The sequence below is a fragment of the Coloeus monedula genome (assembly GCF_965178545.1).
Source record: "Coloeus monedula genome assembly, chromosome: Z".
Taxonomy (NCBI): Eukaryota; Metazoa; Chordata; class Aves; order Passeriformes; family Corvidae; genus Coloeus; species Coloeus monedula.
Genome location: NC_138822.1, coordinates 38,730,913 through 38,754,766, shown reverse-complemented (window position 1 = coordinate 38,754,766; position 23,854 = coordinate 38,730,913). Strand labels below are relative to the sequence as shown.

The 23,854-nt window shown below is 39.7% G+C and overlaps 1 protein-coding gene across 7 annotated transcripts in view; it reads left to right on the top strand.

Annotated features, from left to right (window-relative positions):
• Positions 1-2,381: 2,381 nt before the first annotated feature.
• The window catches only part of NFIB (nuclear factor I B), a 169,330-nt gene continuing 147,857 nt past the window's right edge, over positions 2,382-23,854 (top strand). For 3 of the 7 annotated variants that reach the window (XR_014227284.1, XM_082301856.1, XM_082301855.1), the window contains exons 1-2: positions 2,382-2,641; positions 8,799-9,330. Coding sequence is in view for 6 of the 7 variants with exons in the window: in XM_082301856.1 (XP_082157982.1) it covers positions 2,612-2,641; positions 8,799-9,330 (562 nt within the window). In the remaining variant the exon portion in view is untranslated. The remainder of the gene's footprint in view (positions 2,642-8,798; positions 9,331-23,854) is intronic. The other 4 variants (XM_082301859.1, XM_082301858.1, XM_082301857.1 and 1 more) reach the window with 2 other exon arrangements.

The following is a 23,854-nucleotide window of genomic DNA, read 5'->3' as shown; positions in this document are numbered from 1 at the left end:
CAAAGCAATCCTTTGGCCAGATCATGGGAGGGAGTGGGGCCTTCTGCAAGTCCTGCCTGGGAAATGAGAGACTTCTCACATCTATGCAGCTCCCAGGGGCAGTCTTGCTGATGTGGTGTTAGGGGTTGGTCAGATTGCCCTGATCGTTATGGAGGGATGAGAGTGATAAAGGGGATAGAGGATAGTTACTGTCATTTTAAATCAGGTCCACAATAATGGCTTGCTGTGTTAGAGTTCAAGCACTCTAAGAGGTGTGTTCAAGGACATCAGTGCATTTGTGCCGAGAGGAATGTCTTTTATGGTAAATTAACTCCAGTTAAATAGAATACTTATTTGAAGGGATACTCCACAATTTAAATCTGGCATTATCAGCTTCATGTACTGTCTGGGTAGGGGAAAAACCGCTAGGATTTGGGGGTATTTTACACCAGATATAAAAATAAATGTTGCTAATTACCGTTAACCCCGAGTTTGCGTAATCCCTTCTAGCCTAAATGTATATCTTTAACTTGTCACTTATCAGGATAGTCTGTAGAAGAGAGGATGAATGTCTGTTGTTTGAACCCTGCAAATCTGAGGGAAAGGGGCAAGAGTAGCCAGAAACCGAGCTGTGGGGATGTGGCGTGGACTCTGCAAGGGTTACTGCATTGTGCTGTTGCTGTTTCCTTTTACATTACCTGTCTTGTATGGGGTCTCTCCTCCCCCCACCCATCGCTCTGCTTCTTTTGGTTTGTAAATTTATGGGAATTGCAGCTGGTAGCCTTGGCAAGCTCCCCTCATTAAGAACTTTCTTTGAAAATGGGCTGTGTTTGAGCATTTCCCTAATGAGGACAGGACGGGGTTAAAAAGTGACCATTTCATGGTTGACTTGAACCTGCTTACTTTCCTTGATGTGTCGTTGTGAAATGCCTGACGTGAATAAACTCTCACTTTGGGCACGGAGGAAGTCAGCGGTCCCTCCGGGACGCCGCCGGGGGCTGCGCAAGGGCAGCGGGAGGGAGCGCCGGTGGCGCTCGGCCGCCCCTGCCCGCAGCGGCGGTGCTGGGGGTGGGGGCCGCACACACCGGACGCTTCCGTGAGCTGGGCACGGAGTCGCAGCGCTCCTCACAGGAGCAGAAATAAGTTTCGCTGTTTCCCCCCCCCCCCACCACCCTCTTTCCCGGCTCCCCTGGTTAAAGCTGCCCCGGGAGAATTAAACCAGACCCCGCGCCCTGTTACCTCCCGGGAGCCGGGACCCCGTCGCCGCCCCCGGCCGCAGCCTGCGAGGGCGGGGACATCAGTCACCGGCGGTGCGGGACAGGCTTCCTCCGTTTGGGAGGGCGGCGGAGCGGGGTGCCCTCCCCCGTGTCCCCCGCGGAGGGAGGGGGAAAGCGGGGGCGCCTGAGCCGCGCCGCAGCTGGCAAAGTCGTACCCCGAAAGAAGAAAAAGAAGCCTCTCGCAGATGGCAGTCTCACCCCCCACCCCCCCCACCCCCCCTTCGCCCCCGCAACTTTCTCCCACCAGAAGAGCGGGAAAATGAGGGAGGGATGTTTGCGAAACGTGCTCGTTCCTTCTGCAGCGTTCGGTGGTAATGAATGCAGAGGGAGGGCAGAGGAAAGGGATCTGGTGGAGAAGGAATGTGTTTGCTGGAGGAGGAGGAGTGTAAGCGGTGATGGTGTAATTAAATAATTAAAAAAAATACTTAAATCTCATTTGGGGAGAGAGCTGGAATAGGGTCCACAGGGTGTAACCGGTGAATTTTTCAACTTCCAAGTTTTGCAGAGTCAGGGGAGGGGTGGGGGGGGGACGCTCACGGACACGTTGAGAGCAAATCGGGTGGGAGCGCCAGGGAGAGATTTATCGTTTGAATTTTCAGGAGATCATTTTTATTACGGTGGCCGTTTGGAAAGCAGTCTCTCACCATTGCCCGCAGAGCGAGGGCGGGCGGGCGAGCAGAAGCTGCCGGAGGAGCCCGCAGGCCGCGCCGCCCGCTCTGCCCGCCCGAGCGCGCCCCCGTCTCGGCGCGCCCCCGCATCACGGTCCCGACCGCCCGGCGAAGTTTCGCCTGCCATCGCTGCCCGGGAGCCTCTTGCTCCGCTCCGGGCTGTAACCTTGAACTTTCGAAAGCGTGGTGACAGTGTCGTGTTATCACGGCAGCACCACCAACTTCTGAAAAAAGAAAAAACAAATCCCCCCCCAAAGGGGAAAAAAAAAAAAAAAAAAAGAAAAGAAAAAGAAAGAAAAAGAAAGAAGGATAAAAAAAAAAAGCCAAACAAAAAAATCCTCCCGCCCACCCCCCACCCCCCCGAGTCCTTCCCCCCTCATCTGCAAAACAACCAGCAGCAGCAGCAGCAGCAAAAGCAAGACTCCTGCGCCGCCGACTACAAGAGGGTTAAAAGTGTAGATTGGATTTCACCCCGGGAAATCTAGCACACGGAGTGAACTTGAATCTTTGGCTATTTAAGGAGGACTGGGGTTTGTTGTGAAGTTGTGGTGATCCAGAGCAGAGCCCCGTCCTGATTGATTTCATCTTCCTTGAGTCTCAGATGACTGTAAAATGAATAGATGAAATTATTCCTTTTTGAGGCTTTTCTTAGGGGCTCTCCGGGCAGCGTGTTCTCAAAGCGAAGTCATGATGTATTCTCCAATCTGTCTCACTCAGGTATAGACTTTTTTTTTAAATTTATTTGTTAATTTATTTATTTTCACGTGTTGGATTTTTTTTTTTTTTAATATTTATATGTATGTGAGTTGTTAATGAGTCATTGCTGGTAGTTGTAACGGGTTAAAGCACAGTTGTAACTGCTTGTCAGATCCAAACTCCTCTCTCAGGAGGCAGTATTAGAGAATAAACTGTACCAGGCCATTGTTTTGGGGAGATCCATTCAAAGTGTCACCCGTAGACAAATACTGTTAATTGTTGGTGCATAAGAAGTCAAAGGTTAACAAACTGGAAATGAGCATAATTAAGCTAAAAAAACAGGTTTGAGAAGTATTGATTTGATTGGAATCAAACGACTTGCACTCTTTTCAGCTCGCCTGTTTGCATACAGCCTAATGAAAGGGTTTGAAAGGAAAAGTGCTTTTTTTGACAAAACACGACCGCTCGCCGGTGAGAAGTAATCCCGTCTTATGCTTAATTAATAATATGCAGGCTGCCAACAATGAGGGAGATGTGAGCGGGGATGACCAAGCTGTGCAGTGTTTTCTCGTTCAGTTATACTAGGGCACGGCGTTTTCCCCCTGCCCACTAAATTGTGGTGCTGGCGGAGGAGCATGCACTCTCCCCAGCACGGGGAAAAACCGAGCCTTTTTTTACAAGCGCACTCGCGGCCGCTTTTCGATCTCGAGCGGCGGCTGTCACCGGGACGGCGGGAGGGGAGCGGCGGTCGGCGCGGTGCGATGCGGGGCCGCGGAGCGGGGAGCGGAGGGCGGGGGCGACGACGGCGTGGCGCAGAGCGCAGGGGCAGTCCGAGCGGGGGTTCCCGCTGCGGCAAAACGCACATTTTGAACCCTGAAGGGTTTCGGGAGCAGCTTTGGGAAGTTCTCCGGGTGCCCCTGAAGCGTCCTCGCCCGGCGTACGGTATCGGCGAGCGAGCGTCGGGGCACCGGAGCTTGTTTCGGACGGTAAACCCGGTCTGCAAAGCCCGGGGACAGTTTTCAGCTTTCGTGAAAGTCTGTCTTAGGAGGATGTGATGTAAACTGATTAAGCGATAACTGCATGCTTCCACATTGGTGCAACAAATAGCTAAAGAAGCAGAAAATGTGTGAAAGTAACGTCTGCTGCAAGGCTGCTATAGAGAGGCCAGCGATGCACTTACAGTTGCACCGTGAATAAATAAATATGATTTAAGTTATTCCCCAGTTACAAACCATTGTAATTCAAAAGGAGTAAAGTATTCATAAATTGTGATTGAAGATGGAAACAATGATAAGGCTTATTCAGTGATTGGACGCAGTCCTGTAGTTTTTTGGCTGACACATTTTTTATTGTTTATATTTTGTTTGGCATCTAAGTGTGATTGACTTAGATATGGATATTTTCAGTAAGTAAACGTGAGCTGCAGTGGAAGAAAGCTGGAAAAAAGTGTTATTGAGATATTTTTTTCTGCAAAAGAGAAACATATGAGGCGTTTTGCGTAACAGATACACACATGCTTGCAGGTACACACATAGAAATAATTACTTACTGTGGAATCTGTGGTTAGAAAAATTAATTCTGTGTAGGCTGTCCGGTGTGTGAAATTATTGACAGGCAATAAAACCTCTGCATCAGAATATAAATGTGAGAGTACAACTTAAGAAAGCAGTTTTTGCATTTGCGACACAGATTTTCACAACCACCTCTTTTAGAGTGGTAATTTATTATCTTGTTTCCTGCTCTAATGATTTTCTTTCATATATTTGCTGTTTGGACTCACTGATGTAATAGATTTCCTCGTTCTTTACAAATTTGTTTTAAAATACTGCACTCAGGTGTATACAAACCCACTACAATGTACTTCTGCCATTAATTCAAGAAAGCAGTTCCTGGCTTTTGTGCATTGATACCTTCTCCATAATATTTTACAATCATGCTCTACCATGTGCTGTGCAGAGACGCTTCCCATTTAGTGATACATGCATGTAACGTAGTTGCAGCGAATTGATTTTAGTTTGAAATCTTTTACTACCTACCTACTTGGAATGATACGAATGGTTTATAAATAATTTTTTCTCTACATAAATTAAAAATTAAAATTACACCAGCAATGAGATCTTATACCTTGCATTCTTTATTTGTTTAAGGCAAAAGATTGATTCATCTCACTTTGAGTAGCAATTGCATTAAAGTATTACTGACAAAATTGTTCTCTCTATTGTGTTCTCTGTCTCTAGGACTCTTGCAATGCACATTGACTGTGGTAATATATATTCAGAAGAAAATATTTTGGTAAATGTAAACACAGAACACCTGTTTGGATGGAGCTACTTAAGAAAGTGGTAGTTCAGTTTGTGCCGAGAGAGCGCTGAAGCACATTTTAGAAACAAGTCTAAAATCTGAAGTACAGCTTTAAGACAATCCTTAGCAATTTGAGTATTAACCATCACACTTACAATAAAAGTTTTGTGGGTGAAAATTAATCCAAGGACAAAGAAAGCTTACCAAATGCAATTTAATTTTGGGGGCTCCCTTTCTGTCTTTCCCATATACATCTTTCTCTGTGTTTTGGAATGAGTGGAGACTGCATTTATCTGTCTTGCTGAGGCATGAATAGGATGTAGTTACTGCATGCCTTTTAGTGCCTGCTCTCTTGTGATATTTTTTCCATCGTTTATTTTTATGTTACAGTAGTCCAAAAACCCACAATATGTTGTATTTTCTTTTGCCCTTATATGTTGTTTCACTGGGCATGAGAAAATTTATGCAGGGAAATTGAGTAGATGAAGTTTTCTGTATAAAATTTCTATACTTCTGCCCGGTGTATTTATTATACAGTCCCCAGTTTGAACTTTCATGGGCTGATACAAAGTTTAAAAGTGGAAGATAGAAGAAGGGCACCGCATATTCTCTTTTCCATATACAAAACCTGGCCTATCTATCGTCATTAGATGACTGTTATTTTTCCTTTATTTACAAGCTACATAGATGTTATTTAGTAACTTCCATTTTATTTAAATTTCCAGTACACAAGGTTCACCTGACCTATTTGATATGACATTTGAAAATCTTACCTTCATAAATCACTTCATTGCAAGAGCAACTGTGACACATGGATAAGCGCCACATAAAACCAAAAAATAATGCACTATTGTCTATGTGAATATTAAGGGAGAAAAGTAAAATTCTGTAGATACCTTTCTAGGAGATTTGGTGGAGAATGTGTGTGATTAATTGCAAATGTCCATTTAGGATCATTTTTATGGGCACGTCTCCATGTCCAGTAGTATTTTCATTTGAAAATACTCCAGGTGCACAATGAATAGCTCAAAAAATCTGATAAAATTGCTTTCAAACAGGATGTTCTTTGCTGTGTTTATCCTTCACACTTTTCAGCTGTATTTATATCTTTAGGACTTAATAATGGTGTGAAAGAAAAAACTTAATACAGTTTTTTAAAGGTTGGAGTTTTTGGTGTGTATGTTTTTGGGGTTATTTTCCCCTCTTTTTGAAAAGGAAACATTCAACTGCTACAGAATGGAATTTAAACAGTGAAATTCTCTATAAAATTTTCATAGATATAAAATACTATAGGTTATTATTGCTTATACTATATGCATTACCTCGAGACATTGTCATTCTGAAATAGTTTATGATGCTCTCCTTCAAAATTAAAACTAGATGTGCAGTATTCTTCTAGTGTAGAATATGTCCATGTTTATTTTATTGCCATTTTAAGTTATAAATGCCAAAGTCTGTTTAGATGTAGGGGAAATCATTGTATTGAGGCAAAAATTAATTTCTCCTAAAGCTCTTCAGCCACCTGCCATCACCCCACCTTTAGCCCCAGATGTTAGAATTTTCAGAATCTGTAGTAAATGTGTTATTCAACCTAAAATGAATTGTGAGGATTTAACAGTGTACAGTGTTTATCCTCCCATTAATTAAAAAAAAAAAATTGTTTTATTTGAATACTTCAATTAAAATGACGTCTGTAGGAGAAAGAATAAACTTTCTTTAGTAGTTATAATTGAGAGGAAAAAAAGCATGGCATCAGAAAGCGTATGAAGATAGGGAAGTCTTATCATGGGCTGTGGTTGCTCAGAGCAGTACTGCCTTCCCACACAAAGAACAGATTGTGGTTTAACTCTTTCCACGGCCTAGTTTTATGTGCCAGTATAGTATCAGAATTGTTCAAATCTGTGCTGGAAACTACTAATCAGTTTAATTGTTGCCTTTGTAGGTCTTTTTCCAGCATCATACTGTAGCGAAATCGTTTATGTCCTGAAGTATCTTCCTATATTGCCACTCTGCTTTTTTTTCCCTTTTTTCCTCCCTTTGCTTATTTTTTTTTCCTGTGAAGACAATGTGATAGGCAAACTGTTTGTAACTTTTCTGTTGTTTTCAGTTTGATTTAAGGATGGTTAGGGAAGAGAGGTAACTAGATCTAGTGGGATTTTTAACATTCAGGAAATGTTGAAGTTTGTTTGAAATTCAAAGATTTAAAAATGGAATTCTTTGCCTGAAGCTTCTGCAATGGCAGTCTGCACTCTATAATTGAGACCATTAGTTCTACTTTCATCATTTTTACCTAATGGAGTTAATCAGCCTATTGATTAAACATAATTCATTCCTTGTCTAGCAGTGTAACTAAAATAGTAGTTTGTTAATTGTATTCTTAAATATAATTGCATAAAATAGGTTCAGTTTTAGTTTGATTGCACTGTGCCACTAAGTATGATGAGCAATCTGGTATTTAAAACTAAATATGCCTGCACACAGGAGGAAAGATACCTCACCTAAGGTCTCCCTTTCAACCCAAAATATAGTAATGCTTGATAAGCAGATTGCAGTGTTTTAAACAGCAGATTTTTTCACTGAAAATAAGTTTTTGGGGAAGGTCTATTTAGATATTAACAGTTATGTGTAGGATGGTACTTTAAGCAGACAAATGAAATTAATTTAATTGCTATAGGATGTGCTTGTAGACAACAACTAAGCATTACCCCCTTAATGCAATCCATATTGCTGCTAGGCAGAAGATAAGAACTTGCAGGTGAAGCCAAATGACAGAAAGGGATATTTTGAAACTGTAAATAAATTGCATGGATTTCACAAAAGCGACATTGGACCAGTGGTGGACTCATAATGTCTCTTTGCCACAGCATGCAGAAACACAAAGAATGCAAAGTTTGTGCCAAGTTGCCATTTTTCATTGTACACCTCAGATTGATTTTTAAGGGGTTTAGAATAATTGCCACACTCATGTGATCAGTTAACAAATTAACTGACTCTGTGGGGCTTCAAAACCCTCAGTGGAGCTGCTGGAAGGACATAAATGAAATTTTTGTTCTCACCTTCATAAACTCTTAATTTTACAGAGTTTGGGGGATGGTGGGAGGGAAGCCAGAAGAGCTGAAAGTACAGAGGCTTCTGTTCAGGATTTGTATATGACATGTTGTGTCTTTCGCCTGCTTTTCCTTACTGTATACTGGTTTCTCTAGTTACCACCACTGGAATGGTGCTGTTTCAGTGCTGGAATGTTGGACGTTTGATAAGAAAATGGATCAAGTTTAATGGCGCATGCTCTTTGTGCCACCAGCAGTCTCTTGCTGAGAGCATGCTCCAAAAGCGGGAACTGTGTGGCATTACACTGAGCATGTATATGCTTTGTGTTTCTGTGCCACAGAGAAGAGAAATGAACTGTGGCATTTGCCTCAGCCTTCTGAACATTTCTGCTCAGATTTTTTAAAACCGTATAGTGTCCTCTTTGTGCAATGGTACTTTTCTTGATGTTACCTGTTCACTCAAATATTTAAATGTTAGGAAGAAAACATCTTGGTAGCATCTCTTAAATTATGTTTTCTCTGCAGCGTTGTGGGATGAAGTGAGGGGAGGAGTACAAAATAAAATCTTCACACGGTTCTTTCAAAGAATGAAACACGGGAAAAATGTGATTCTCTATGCACTTTTTGTCTACTGCCTGACAGCAGTAATAATTTCATAAAAAGTGTTATTCAGAAATTTGCGTAAATTTAAAGTGTTTATTCTCTTCGTCTTGTATTTCACTTAAAGATTTTCAGAAACGTTTCTTGATACTGCTTTGGTTATGAGAACTTGCTGACTTTGAGTATTCTTGTTCTCTTCTTCTTTTTTTTTCCTTCACTTCTTTCCACAGGATGAATTTCACCCATTCATTGAGGCACTTCTTCCACATGTCCGTGCAATTGCCTATACTTGGTTCAATCTTCAGGCTCGAAAACGCAAGTACTTTAAAAAACATGAGAAACGAATGTCAAAGGATGAGGAAAGAGCAGTCAAGGATGAGCTACTTAGTGAAAAGCCTGAAATTAAACAGAAGTGGGCATCCAGGCTCCTGGCCAAGCTGCGCAAAGATATTCGCCAAGAGTTCCGGGAGGATTTTGTGCTCACGGTTACTGGGAAGAAGCACCCATGCTGTGTGTTGTCCAATCCTGACCAGAAGGGCAAGATTAGGAGAATCGATTGCCTGCGACAGGCTGACAAAGTCTGGCGTCTGGATCTAGTCATGGTGATCCTGTTCAAAGGCATCCCCTTGGAAAGTACGGATGGAGAACGTCTCATGAAATCCCCACATTGCACAAATCCAGCACTTTGCGTCCAGCCACATCACATAACAGTATCAGTCAAGGAGCTTGATTTGTTTTTGGCATACTACGTGCAGGAGCAAGGTAGGAAGCGGATTGTCATATTTCTATGTTAGTGTGTCAAACTCTGATTCCAAATAGCCCTGTTTCCCCTGTGGGCTGGCTTCCAGTGAAACATTGTTCTGTGGTCTATAGATGTAATGTGGCTACATACCCATTTGTAAATCAGCATGTATACCTATATACTTAAATACACACATATTCCTGCAGACCTGTGTAAATGACACGCATATTTGACATACGTGCCTCTTTCAAGAGAGAGAGACACATACCAAGGCAGCACTTTTGTTCCACTGAAGTTGCCTTCCATTTTTTATGAAAAAGTGGCAATCCTTAGTTGTGACTTCAGAAAACATTCTTGTTTTCAAGTTGTGTTTTTTAAAAAAATAAAAAAAACCCCCACCCCAGTACTATTAATAACAGATGGAGGTATGTGCAATTGCACAGTCACAATAAATACAACAAATATTTATTATTGCCTTTGTAGTCATAAATAATCAAGAAGTCATCCTTAAATTGATGAATCTGCTATTACACTGAAGAGCAATTGTAGACTTTCTCATACCTATAAAATAAAAGCTTCGAAATACATGGATATATTTCTTGTAAAGCCAAATAGAATCAGAATTGCATTATCTAATGTTTTATTCATATTTTACATCAATAGCTCATCTTACCTGTCTGAGCTTTAAAGCAAAGATCCAGCTCAAAATATTTTGAGAAATTTTTATGAAGAGCATATTTTCATAATCACACTCATATACTTTTATTTGGCAGGTAATTGAAATGTGGAAAATTGTAGGAGCTCTATGGAAAAGCTTCCTAAACTTAGTTTTACAGAACGCAAATGAAAACAGGGCTTCTGATAATCATGTATCAGGGAAAAAACCTACTAGCCCTGTTGCATATATTGCATATTCAATAACAATACCCATTGGCAGGTTCCCTAAAATTGTAAATGGCTGTAAGTAGAAAAAAGAGGTGTTTTGTTTTGGTTTTTTTTTCTCCAATACTAGGTCTTCTGAAATACTTTTTCTCTGTTAGAGTAATTTTGGTTCTTTCTGGTAATGATACCATCTTCTAAATGTCTTTGTAATGCTGACTGATCAGCAGTAATAATACATTTCATTTTAGCCGCAAATCTCAACTAGGGAAAGTTTGACCATCTGCAGATGGTGGGCCATTTCACAACTTGGCCTGGTGGTAGGTAGAAATGGCCTGCAGAAGGGCAGATGGCAGGCAGTTATCTGATGCTTGATAAATAACTATGGGATTTAACAAGAGAACAAATTGAATTGATTTTGTTAGTAACAAAAAAGTAAAATTGCATGTCTTCATTTGGTGTATACTCATTCTTTAAGAGAAGAGATACACAATGCAATATTTTTGTTTTAAGTGAATTTCCCTTTTAGCATTTGCTAAAGTGAAGAACTGTTTTTATGAATGTATATATCAGGTTCTTCTTTGTTGATTATCTGTCATGAAAAAAAAAAGTGTTTTTTTCCCCCCCACTAGTATTTTTTGTGGTTTTTGTCTCTCCACAGCAGTAGACACATTTGGATATTTTACAGCGACTTAAAGTAGCTGCAGAGTCTGGTAAATCTGATCCCAAATAATATAGGAAGAAAGATTTCTTTGACAACATTAAACAAAATAGCTTAACTACAAATAATTCTCACCTTTAAACTCCTTTTGTGGAAAAAAATTCAAATTATATTTTGAATTCATGTAGTGTAAGTCATAGCTTACTGATTAATTCTGTGGATTTACCTGTCTCTAGAAGTCAAAACTACAAAGGGAGGCAAAACAGTTTAAGTAGCACTTGAGCCAAAGAAACTGGGGTCAGAGTACTGTTAACACACTGTTGACTTATAAGTTGTTGAAAGCCAGTAACTTGAAGTGGGAGAAGGAATTGCAGGGCATAGCTGATTTTGTTGATTTAAATGTATTGAGAATATAAGTTTATTTAAAACACTATTGTCTAACTGGAAATTAGTAAGTTAAGCATGCTGTAATATTATAACTTTCAAAGTTACACAATGCTACTTTGAGAATATACTGAATATGAAGCTGGATAATTTCTGTATACCAAGTAACTCATAGAAGACCCTTTTGTTTATTGCGAACTGCACGTATTTTGTATCTGTCTTGCTGCTTTACAGTAAGTCTTCCATTAACATCTGTTGTCTCTCTTCTCAAAGAAGTCATATTAAGTTGTGTATGTATTTTTTTCCATTTTATTAAACTTTGATTCTCCATACTCGTTGAAAGCAGGTTGATTGTGGCACTTTGTAGTGCACTTGATTAAGAGTGCCAGGCTTTGTGAAAGAAACGCACGAAGTCAACCAAAATGCTGCATTATACATATGGTGTTTTGCTTTTTATTTATCTTTCCAAACATATAAACACGCCTAATAGCATCGTGTAAAAACTAACTGGAAGCATAGAAACAATTCAATCCCTGAACTAAATATGAACAAGGAATTAGCACATAAAATGAATACGGGGGCCAAGTAGTTTGCTTTTTTTGTTGCTTTAAAATAGAAGATTAGGGGGGAAAAAGAGGAGGAAGGATAGTTTGAGTGCCAGTGATGGTTGCCAGTGGCACCAGGATTGGCATCAGACCTTCTTTGTTTAGCCTAGGATGTCTGTGATTTGTTGGTTGGCATCCGCATTGCAGTGCAGAGTAATGTTACAATATATTGACAATTTCCAGATCTAGAAGTGTCAATAATCTTTTCAGTTCTTAACAAAAAGAGCTTCTACTTCCATATCTGCCTTGAAAGAAGAAATAAGGACTGATCTATGAAGTTCTATCATTGATGAACTTCCTCAGATTCTACTTTTTGCTCATCTCAAAATTCAGCATCCTTTTTCCCCTCTATTCTTTTCCTGCTATCCTCTTAAATAAAAGAAAAAAAAGAAAAGAGGATTGACATAGGTTGCAATGCTGCTCCTTTGACTGAAATGGAAGAAGAAACTGTGAAGTATACACTGTGATCAATGTTTAACTTCAAAATAATTCTTAATCATAACAGGCTTCCAAGGGGCTCTGCTTGTTGTGGGTATCAGGGGCGTGTGTGTGTCCCACACAGATCTTTTATAAAACCCAAACTTGAAAATGGTATGAACATTGTTTCTATTGACAGAATTGCCCCCTTTTTTTTTTCCTGTCAGCATCAGAGAGCATCTATCTTTTGGTATGAAATGCATTTCAGTCCATAAAATCATTTGATGGTATTTGATTCAGCGCAGCACTTATGCTGTGTTCCCGTTGCTACAAGAACCGCCATTTTGTTTGTCGAGTGCCAGGAGAGGGGAAAAAAAAGGCAGACAATGTGCTTGATGCCAATAATGGTTGCCAGTGGCACCGAGGTTGGCATCAGACCCTCTTTGTCTAGTTGCTGAATGCCTTTGATTCGTTGGTTGGCATCCGCATTGCAGTGGGCACATTGGAAAGTTTTTGACAATCAGTGAATGAAAGCTGCAGTACTTGTTTGCTGCAACAGAACCAAGATAATATAAATCCTTCCTTCAGATAGATGTTTTACTTACTCTTACAGTGACTAATTAAAAAAAAAAAGCTAAAAATTGCCTTATTTTTTTTTCTAAACCACAAAATATCTATAGCAATGTGCCTTGTCTGCAGAATTCGTAATTCCCTCATCATCTCTCCTACTTTTTTTTGCAGCATAAATAAAATGCAAACTTGATGTTAGGTAATTCAGCATATACTGAATGAATGAAGCATAGTAGACCTTGAGAAATGCTTTGAGAGTTTAAAGAACTGAAGCAGTAGTACATGTAAATGTTAATATTTTTAAGTGTTTTTAGTCCATGTGCCTCTCAGAGTGCATTTCTCTGATCAGTCATGTTACTGTTTACACTCTCCTTTGTCCTTATGTAAGGGTGATATAATTGGGGGAGCCCACGTTCCCAGCTGTTAATAAACTCTGGAGTCAAAGGAGGAGAGGATCTTTTAAACTATCTAGGGAGCAGGGCAGAAAATAGATGCAGATGCCCTTAGTCCTATAGTGTTCTGGCACTCTTCGTTTCTTAACTTCTTATACCATCAAGATGCTACCACGGCTCCAGCTGTGTGACTTTATTACCAGGAAATTGGCAAAAAGAATAAATCATTTCTGTTGGAACTTTCCTAGATAGTTAACATTAATACTGCTTTCTGGTTAACTGCTATTATCTTGTTAATTAATAAGAAGGATTAGCAGCTCTACCCAAAGGGCTGCGCAGAAGGAAGCCTGGCCTGTGTGAGTCCCTGAGTTGCTAGACTGTGTCCTGTCTCTTGAGGATTGAAGGGGGGATGCTGAGCCAGGAAAAAAAAGAAAAAAGCAAGAGAAAGATGAGAGAAGAGCGAGGGCACTGGCCGGCCAAGGGCAGAATTTTTTGTGCAGGACTCTTGTGCCTAGATGCCCCTGTGCCGGGGAGGTTGGCAGTGCCCTGCCCTGGCCCAGGTGGCATGCCCTGCCGGGGGGTGTGGGAGGGGGCATGGGCACACCCTGGTGTGGTGCCCACACTCCTAAATAGTGCGCTGGCAGATAACCTCAGCTGGGGTGCAAGGTGCTGCCGCCACATCAGGCAGAAACTCCTTTGCCCTTAGCTTAATGCCAGCAAAGTGGCAATCTCTAGCCACGTGGGGATATCACTTTCCCACTTCAGACAATCCTGGCAACGTGTGTGTCTTGTCTTTCTTGAAAAATGTGCACTCTTCCAGAAGGAATTATAATTCTTTTTTAACGTGACGTTTCTGAATTGCATCAGTGGGTGGGTTTATCAATGGCTTGATCTTTTTTAAAGCTTTTTGAATTTTTTGAATTTATGTCTATAGGGAGCTCAGATTTTGAAAGAGGTTTGCATACTAATTTTCATGTTACATTTTAGTTTTCATTCCGTAAGTAGAGAAAATTTATTGTGTAGTCGTTCTTTTCATATTTTAAAATGATAATAAAATTATTTTGGTTAGTTTGCTGTGACTACATGAAATTCCACTTAAAATCATACTCAAAATAATATTTTGAGCAGTTCCTGATTAAGTAATATTACGGTCATATGCCTAAATGTCACACCACCCAGATAGATTTTGGATGAGGGTTTGCATTTTTTGTGTGGGCTGATGTTCTCACATACAATTAATAAAAAAGCAATGGGCTTAGAACAATCAACCATTTTCTGATTGTTCCTACTTCTTTTAACCTTAAAGGTTTGCCTCCTTTTGAGTACTTTACCTAGGAACACACACTAGAACATTTTGCCTGTTTTGCAGAAGGATATGTCAAAGTGCAAGGTGATTTGTTGGGAGTTTACACAGCAAATTATGAGTTACAGCAGGAACAACAGGAAATAGAGCTTATTACTGCCTGTACCTACAGGCTTCTATGTGCTCTAGGACCTTGTTTCTTGCATAGTGAAATGGCATGCAGATCCCTTGCTCTAAATTCTCATTTTGAATCAGAAAGCCAGTATAGAACAAGAAGTATGAGTTTATATTTTATCTGCTCCAGTATGAAAAGAGCTTTTGGTAGTTTAAAAATCTCATAGGGAATAATAAAGCCTCTTAAAACTGAATTACTCGGGACAATTCCAGTCTGTTGAGGCGTTCAGAAAATGCAATTTAAAAATTTTTTTTTGTGTCAATGGAAAAAGACACTGTATTATTTTCCAGTTTTCCAATGTAAAATTTTGGACGACTATTTTGTTGATTGTTGTACTGAAAATTGCAGGCAAGAAGGACATTTGCCAGTAGGAAATGGAAGCTAATTCAGCGTATGTATGGATGTTATAGTGGTTTTCAATTGATTATTATAGTTACTTTGTTTATGAAGATGTAGGATACTGAAACATTTTGAAAGGTCACTTGGCAATTTTAATTTTTTCAGAACATTTTTTGTGTGAACTTCAGATAGCAGATCTGAAGAATTCAAAATGTTTATTTTTTTTCTTTTTAATTTAAAAAAGTTTCCCTCAGAGCAGGGTTGTGGGTTGTATGACAGGTTCATGGGAAAGAACTTAATATTACTTAATATTACTGTTTTTAACAGGAATTAAATTTATGTGCATTTTAGGAAGGAGCAATTACCTCATTCTGATTTTTCTTACCTGATACACTAAGAGGAGTAATTTTCACAGGGTTAAATAACATCAATTGTTTTTAGTACAAAAGAAGCTTAAGTTTAAATAAATTCTGTGCAACCACTTGAATATGTAGAGGTCAGTGTTATTTATGAATGACATTTAGTTCAACAGCAAGAAGCCACAAAGGAAAGAAAAGAATGGAAAAGGAATCAGAAAATTCTTGCTTCATTGTAGTTTCAGACAGAAATAATACTGTGAATAAAAATAATGCTACTAAACTATGTATAAGATCATTAATTCATAAGGGAAATACGTCAACTTAAAGCAGAGTTTTATGTTTAATTTCTTAAATTTTCATGCATATTGGATTCACAGTAACTGTGAAAACTTCATTAAAACAATTAAATGCTAAACACTACTGCAGGTTGGATTTTAAAGTTAATTGCATGAGGTTGTTGTCAAGCCTGCTTCTTTTTCTAGCTTTCCTTATTTTTTTCTGCTTTTCCTCCTTCTCCTCTTCCCTGCTGCTAGTGTAGTAACATAATCATGTCAAGGACAGGTGGCCCTCTGAAATGGTGGTCTACAATGCCAAACACTAATTCAAGAGGTTTCCTGAAGTGCTACTTTCCAGTTTCAACAGCAAGGTGAAATGTTTCTTTGATGTAATTACTTGGATTAGGATGATCTTAAGATCAAGTTAAATGGCTATCTTAACTGAATAGGGTTGCTCCTTCCATTGTGGGGCGAAGAAGAAGGCTCCTTATGTGGAGCTACTTCTCAGATGCTAAGTGAATGTGAAAAGGGAAGAAAGTCTCTGTTACTACTCAGTTTGTTTGACAGATGTCAAACAAGATGTCATTAATTATAAGGAGGTTTCATGATTTTACTCTGTAGCTCTTTTTAATTTTTTGAATTTTAAACTGTTGGAATTTTTAGAAGTTTTTGCTGAAAACCAGGCTCAGGGCAGTGAAGCCTGGATTAAAAGAGGTTTGAAAGTCTCATAAGCTAGTAAAGGGGAAGTAAATCTTAGATTATTAGCTTTGTCTAAGAGAAAGCAGAGTTAATTTTGGTGAGTCTATTGTACTGTCTGGTACCAGTGAGTTGTGTGTGAAGCTGGAAGGATTCTTCTAGCACAGCTGTTTATCTTTTCCCCTACCATGTTTTTATTTACAAAAAGATTACTTACACTCTCCCCCCCAGTTTTCCTCTGGGGGGGGAGGGGGGGGGGAGTGGTTCTTTCATTTTCTGAAGTATATTGTGCTTTTTAAATTTTAAATACATTTCTTTAGCTGTTTCTTAGGAATATCAACATTGGCGTGTGACTTTTGTCCTAGTTTCCCCCCTCCCCCCAAAGAGAGTGGTGGGAGATGGGCACTTCAGACTTGGTGTTTGCAGGGAATTTTGAGGAACGGCTGATAGTCTAAAGTGTGTTTATCAATAGTAGTATTTTGAAAGTTGTTAGCTAGCCTGAGGACAAGAGCTTTTGCCTTCATGCCCTATGGCTCCTGTATGTTACATCCCACTTTATCCCAGATTCCTCTTCAAGTCAGAAAGGTGACTTAAAATTATAGGGGCCTTGGTGTAATTTTAACCTTAATTTTCTCCTAACTGCCGGTGGGGTTTGGAATTTTTAAACTACATATATATTTGTTTGTTTTTATTCCAAGCAACAGAATTGAAACAAGTAGAAGTTATTGTGATGTAGCATGGTGTGAAAGCTTAGCTGAAGCCCCGTCAGTCATTGTGTTCATTTCTCTCAGTGAAACCTTGCACTTTTTACATAAGTAACTGCTTATCTTCAGAGCAGAAGGGACATGTTAAGTTTTCCAGCGTCCTTCTGTAAAGGCACATTCACTAAAGGCATCTCTCTGGCTTTAAGTGGGCTTTTTCTTATTTTCCCCCTGAAAAAAATGTATATGGAAATTGATCAAAAAGTTCCCATTTTCTTCCTTAGAAAGTGAACAGGAAAGCCAAATGCGAAAATGAACAGTTAGTGAACTCTGAGAAACTTGGTGTGGCTGTTGAGAAATTAGGAAAAAAAATCTGTGATTGTTTGTTGGACGCAAATGCTGTGCACAGGTAAGTATATTCCATGTTATTTGGAATTATTTGACAATTGATAATTTTAAGTATGTATGTTTTGAACATATTGTTTATGTATTTGACTTTCTGGTCTCCAAGATATATTAACCTGAGCTACTATACATCTTTCGTAAAGGATCAATTTAAACAACTGAAGGATAATTATCTATTTATCTTAAACCTAGCATGGTATTTTAATTTCCAGTCAATTACCTTGCCATATCCTTCTTAAGCTGTGTTCTGAGATGTCATAAGATTTATACATTTTTCTTTAAAATAGAAACAAAACATTGTGCATGCTTTAGAGAACAGTAATTACAAACTCCATGCCTTTAGAAATTAAATGAAATTAAAATATTCACAGAGTATATATTTTTTGCTTGTGAATTGCATTGGGCTAAAATGCCAAACCATTTTCAGCCTTTTTTATGAAGTGGTTAACAGGGAAATGCTTGGAAGATTGTTACGGATGTGCATTGTCTGAGAGATAACAAATATACTTACTGCAGCATCAGCTTTCCATTGCCTGAGTAACGCCATTGAGAATGATGCCAGATTTTTTGAAGGGATGACTCCAGTGTCCCTGATTTTAAAGCGTGAAAAATTCTCCTAATCAAAAGACAACTTACTCTGACATCTGCAGTTTCTAGAGAGATTGCCTTAAGTTTGTTATGCCACGTTAAAAGATGTGTTTTATGAGGCTGGCCTCAGCTCCTGGCCTTAGTGTCAAGAACTATGTGATGCAACGCATCTTGTTAGGTTTAATTGACCAAAGCTGATTTGTTAAAACAATTCATTTGTGCTGTAACTCATGCCCAGGCCAAGTTGCTACCTGAATCTCTTGACCTTGGTTTGTCTGGGTCATGAAATGGCTGTGAACTGCTTGACCTCTCCATTGTTCAATGGCCATGCCACGTCCTCCACTTCTTTGTGGTAGTTGCTGACAAGAAGACCTCGGCCCCGAATTTACACCCCAGTGTCCCTCCAGAGCATCTGTATCCTCCTTTGGAAGTGCTCCTGATGTCACCACCTATTGTCTGCTGACAGTGAGGGGGACAAATTGACAGCCCTTCACAGTAGAAGAGCTGGTGCGGGAATCTGGGAGCTGGAGGAAAACTCCATCCTCTCTCAGGCTGCTGTGCATTTCTGTTATATTGGCGTGCACGGGGTCACTACTTTTTTCAAGGGCAAACACCATCAGTCTTAGTCAATCTCATTACACTGTGAGCTTTGTCTGAGTGGGATGTGCTGGGAAGAAGGTTCTGCTTTGAAAATATTTTGTGATGAAAATCTAATGAATATGCAAACCACTTCAATTTTTAAGCCACAGGAGTGATTGAAATAATTTCTTGGCGTGAAATGGGGGAGTGTTTCCTGTCAGTGTCATAAGTGGCTCTTGATTTCTTTAGTACCAAAACATAGATTTCTAAAGACCTAGATTGTATTCAAGAGTAGTCATGGTTTCTAAGCAAAGGACTTTAAACACTATGCTTGATGCAGTATCTAAACTTAGTGAAAGGGAGAAAGAGCAATGTTTATATTACTTCTTTCAAAAAAACAGGTGAAATGCATTATTTCTAGGGAAAGCTACTTGTCCTTAGGAATTATTCTTGGTGGGGGGTAGTCACTGGCCCCTTACCCTGACAGACTTCCTGCTGTCAGTATCTCAGATGCTAATGTCAGCTTCTTGATGTGGACTTTGTGCTTCCCATAACTACCAAAAATTGACTGTTGCCACAGTTTATTTTATTGAAATGGGTATTACATCTAATCATATGCTGCATTGTTACATGGTTTTAGGACATAGAGCCTTTCAAAATCAGTGACTGGTCTGTGAAAAAACTTTGGCTAGTTTATGATGGCTTATAGGCTGGTACTGGCAACATTACAAAACAAGTAAATTTGTATTCCCGTGACCATCAGATAATTGGTATATTCTTAAGTCCTTAGCCATAGACTTTGCTCACATGAATGGATTTATTCAATTGAACTGACATAGTTTAAACCCCATATTCTTTCACAGCACTATGCACTGACTTTTGCAGCATCTGAGCAGGTTTGTATTTCTGCAATACACCTTATTTCTTTGTAAACTTATTCTTTTTTGTTTCTTGAAACAGAAAAAAATAAATCAGATGGTATGTTTACATACAGCATTCCTGTGGACTTGTATATGATGAAATCTTTTCCTTCTGTGTGAAACTCTGCAAGCTAGGTGTGATTTCTAATTGCAGTTACCTAGTTCCTCTGAAGGAAGAGGGTGGGAATGCTGGTGCAAGGAACTTGAATGCTATCATTGTGATGACAATATAAAGTATGACTCAATGTTTAGTTGTAAGGACTTCAAAATCCTTGTCCCTGATCCCCAGCCCTGCCATGTCTCCCTGTGTGACTGCAGGCAAGTTAATTAATATCTCTGTGTCTCTGGTCCCAGGGAGAGAGAACACCACTTGCTTCAGTGCTGGCCCAGCGAGGGTTGTGATAAATACTGAGATAACGAACTAGCTGAAAAGTTCCTGTATTCCGCTACAGCAAGCAAAACCCATGTGCTTGTGCCCAGCCCCCAAGAGGGCTCTGTATCATAAAGAAGTGTTGTACACAGTTTTCTCATGCCCAGACAGAAGAAACTTGCCCAAGCAGGAAGGGCCAGCACAAAGCATTCCTTGCCTGTAAGCCCTGAGGTGGTACTGCTCCTGGGAGATGGTGTCAGAGCGAAACAACGCAGCAGGGCTGGCCCAGCACAGGGGACCGGGGCTGTGCGCAGACCGGTCCTCATTTCACCCCTGCTTCATGCGGCAGGAGCTCTGGGCACGGCTGGCCCTTGGGGATGGGACATGGCACTGGGAGCTCTCTGAGTTTCCCTGCCCTGTGACAGTGAGGCGAAAATACACTCCAGACGGAAAGACAAAAGAAACACCCATTATGGGGCAATTGTATGGATGTTCATCAACATTCAACCACAAAGGAGGCATCTGCAATGCCTGCAGGGGTGGCCTGTGAGCTCAGTCTGGTTCCCCATCCTTCTCTCAGCTATTATCACAGGTTTTCAGTCAAGTGGGTCAGTAGCTCAGAACACACTTAAGTTCCTTCACTGTTGTCCCATGCACAGGATGGATTGTCAGGAATTTGGTGAGATGAAACCCAAGCTAATGTAACAGTGTGCCTGTGCCTGGAATATGCTGGCCATCCTGTTTCATCTCCCAGACTTGGACAAATTTGGTTTGTGAGGCAGCTGATGGGGAGATCATTGGTTTGTAGGGGCTTAGTCCAGGACTGTGTCTTAGAGGGCCTAGCTTTGCCTGAAGCCCCAAGTGATTGTGGTGAAATGCTCCTAAATATTTAGTAACCTGTGCCTTTTGGACCCAGTATGCCATATAGCTCTACTCCTTTAGTCATGGCTTTCCTCATTCTTCCTCTATGATGATATTTCAGGGTTGGTAATGAGCTAGCCATACCAACAGCTACAAAATTACTATGTGTGCTTCTCAGAGAGGGAAGGTCAAAATAATTTACAAAAATGAAATCTGTCCATGCATTTTTTTCCAGCTGGTACTGAAACAGTGCAGTTTACAGCAAAACAAGGGTTAACATCAAAACTTATTCTATTGTTTAACTTCCAGTTAAAGAATAACCGGCTTGTGCAGAAAAGAGAATTGAAGAATTCATTGGACTTTTGGATTCAGACATATAATTTAAATTATATCAGGTTTTGATTTTACCATATATGCATTCATAGGTGAGTTTACTCTCAGCAGTTCAGTCATTTGTAGAGGCTTATGTTGTAGGAGTCACAGACTTAGTTGGTTTTATTAAACCCAAGGGAATTTGTTTTAAAGCTATGTGTAATTACTTTAACTGGCTCAATTGCTGCCCTTTATTTTTCTTTTTAGTTAAGAAAACATATCAAATTGTTACTTAGAGCATAAGAATTGTTTTTTGCACTTTATAGTGAGGAGTTATGGTATATTTTAAAATGTGTGCTGATCTTGCATTGTCATACACAAATGCAGTATGTCTATGTAGTCTTTCTTGGCCTATCATGTATTCTTTCACTATACTGTGGATATAACTTGAATATTTTGGGACAAGAATTATAGTTGTCCTGTAATGATTTCTGTTCTATTTACAACCTTCAAATAAAGGAAAAGCTGCTTACAGTAAAATGAGGATCACTGGTCTTTCAGTAATTAAATTGACTAGTTATACTGCATTAATCCTTTTTGGAACATTTGGAATGGCTTCTTAGCACTCACAAACACAGCATTAGGACCAGAAATTAATCTGTTGTTTGTCCTTCAATATTTGTGTGATGTAAAGAATGTGTGTTCAAAGATGTAATTCACATTCAGGACTAGGATCATCATAGAGTCAAATGGTTATATTGATCATTCAGTAGCATGAACCAAGCCCTAGAATGAAGTTGCAACAGTTGTTGGAAGGAGTCACACACTACTAATTGCATCCAACTGACAGAACTAATAATGGCTTTCAATGCTGAATAGTTTTGGTTGCTCTGTGTACATGAGGAAAAAGTGTGAATTATTTGGAGATAGCCAGAAACTTTCTAATTTTCTGATTAGCCTTCTTCATAGGTAGGTCAAGAGGTAAAGACTCAACATTTCATCAGTTAAGAATATGTGCATGGAAAAAATTCAATATCTTTCTAATGATGAGGACAATGTTATTTTTATCAAGGACAGATTTAGGGAACATCTACCAAGATGTCACACCTAAGCTTTATCAAGTTGTCTAGCAGAGAAGTGTTTCAGGTGATCACTTGATATTCCTTCTAATTTCAGAGTTCAGTGGCACTAATGCAGTAGTCAAATTTCTTCCTTTTTTGAGCTTTGACTTCACAAACAATGAGCAACTAAAATCAGACAAAATTTTTCTCAGATTTTTGCAGTTTCTTAATTGCTTTTCTGGACATAGTCTGTTTAGTCTTTGATCAGAAGGCCACACTAATTCACTTGGCGCTGTATTAGAGTCCTGTGCTGTTCTTCTGCATTGTTCAGCTGTAATTAACGTGAAGCATGGCACAGAGCATAAGCTTCTGAGCCTAGGTTAAATCAGCAAAAGAGTCTTATGTTCCTGCGGTATATAGTCTTAGAACACATTATCCTATTGCAGTAAGATAAAAGTGTTTTAAATATAGTCCAGCCACTCTGACCTTGTCAGAATTCAAGTCATATTACTGGTAACTTGGGCTTGCTGACGTGTTTCACAGTAGGATGAGCATTAACACAGAACTCCCTATTCCATCTGGTGAGGAACCTACAGAGAGAGCTAAACATATACTTCTCCTTAAATTCCATGTTGTGGTATAATGAGATTCTGCCTTCTCTGTGCTCATGACACTTCTCTTGCCATTGATAGGCACCTGTGTCAGAGACCAAAAAGTGCATTTGAGACACTATAAAGCAGCAATATTAGATCATGTAGATGTGACTGCTGAATAGTAATAATTATGGGTTGTATTTTTGGAAAAAGTGATTAGTGACAGCTTTAGAAAATGTTTTATGAAGTTTTTGGCTTTCATGGTAAATGCCCTGGATACAGGTGTCAAAATGAACAGAAGAAAATTTAGTGATTAATCTACACATGACAAAAAAGTTTCAAAAAGGCTCTACAATTTTTAAATTTGATTCTGCCAAAATTTGCGTACGTGTTATAACAACACAGTGAAAACCAGAGACATCATGGTGAGATCTGAGGAAGCTCATGTGGGTCCTGAAAGCAGCAAAATCACATTCATATGGCATCTTCATGTGCTTTCATGTACACTGCTCCTTTGGGTTCCCCACAGGATGATGTCAATCTACTCTGGAAAAATATGCCCATTGGAGTAACCATAATAGATTAATTTGAACTTGTGTCTGTTATATGTGTGTTTTATTTTCCAGTAATAATATATGCATATGGGTCTGACTGTGTCTGTCATGAGGTGTTTGATACGTAGCTTTCAGTCTGAGTGCATGGTGTTTGGTACTCATCCTAGTTATTACGTATCTTATTGAAAAGGTGCCTTTGGTTTTTGTTGCTGCTTTCTCTATCACTGGTAATGCATGACCTCTTTGAAAGCCGCACATCGAATCCTAGTCTCTTAAGTTGGAAAAGAACTCTAAAATCATCAAATCCAACCAGTAACCTAGCACCGCCAAGTTCACCACTAATCCCTGAGCGCCACATCTACACCTCTTTTAAATGCCTCCAGGGATAGCAGCTCAACCGCTACTCTGGGCAGCCTGTTCCAATGCTTGACACCTCTCTTGATAATCAATTTATTTCCAAACAACCAATATAAGCCTCCCCTGGTGCAACTTGAGGCCATTTCCTCTTGCCTTGGGTCCTGTTACTTGGGAGAGGAGGCTGACAA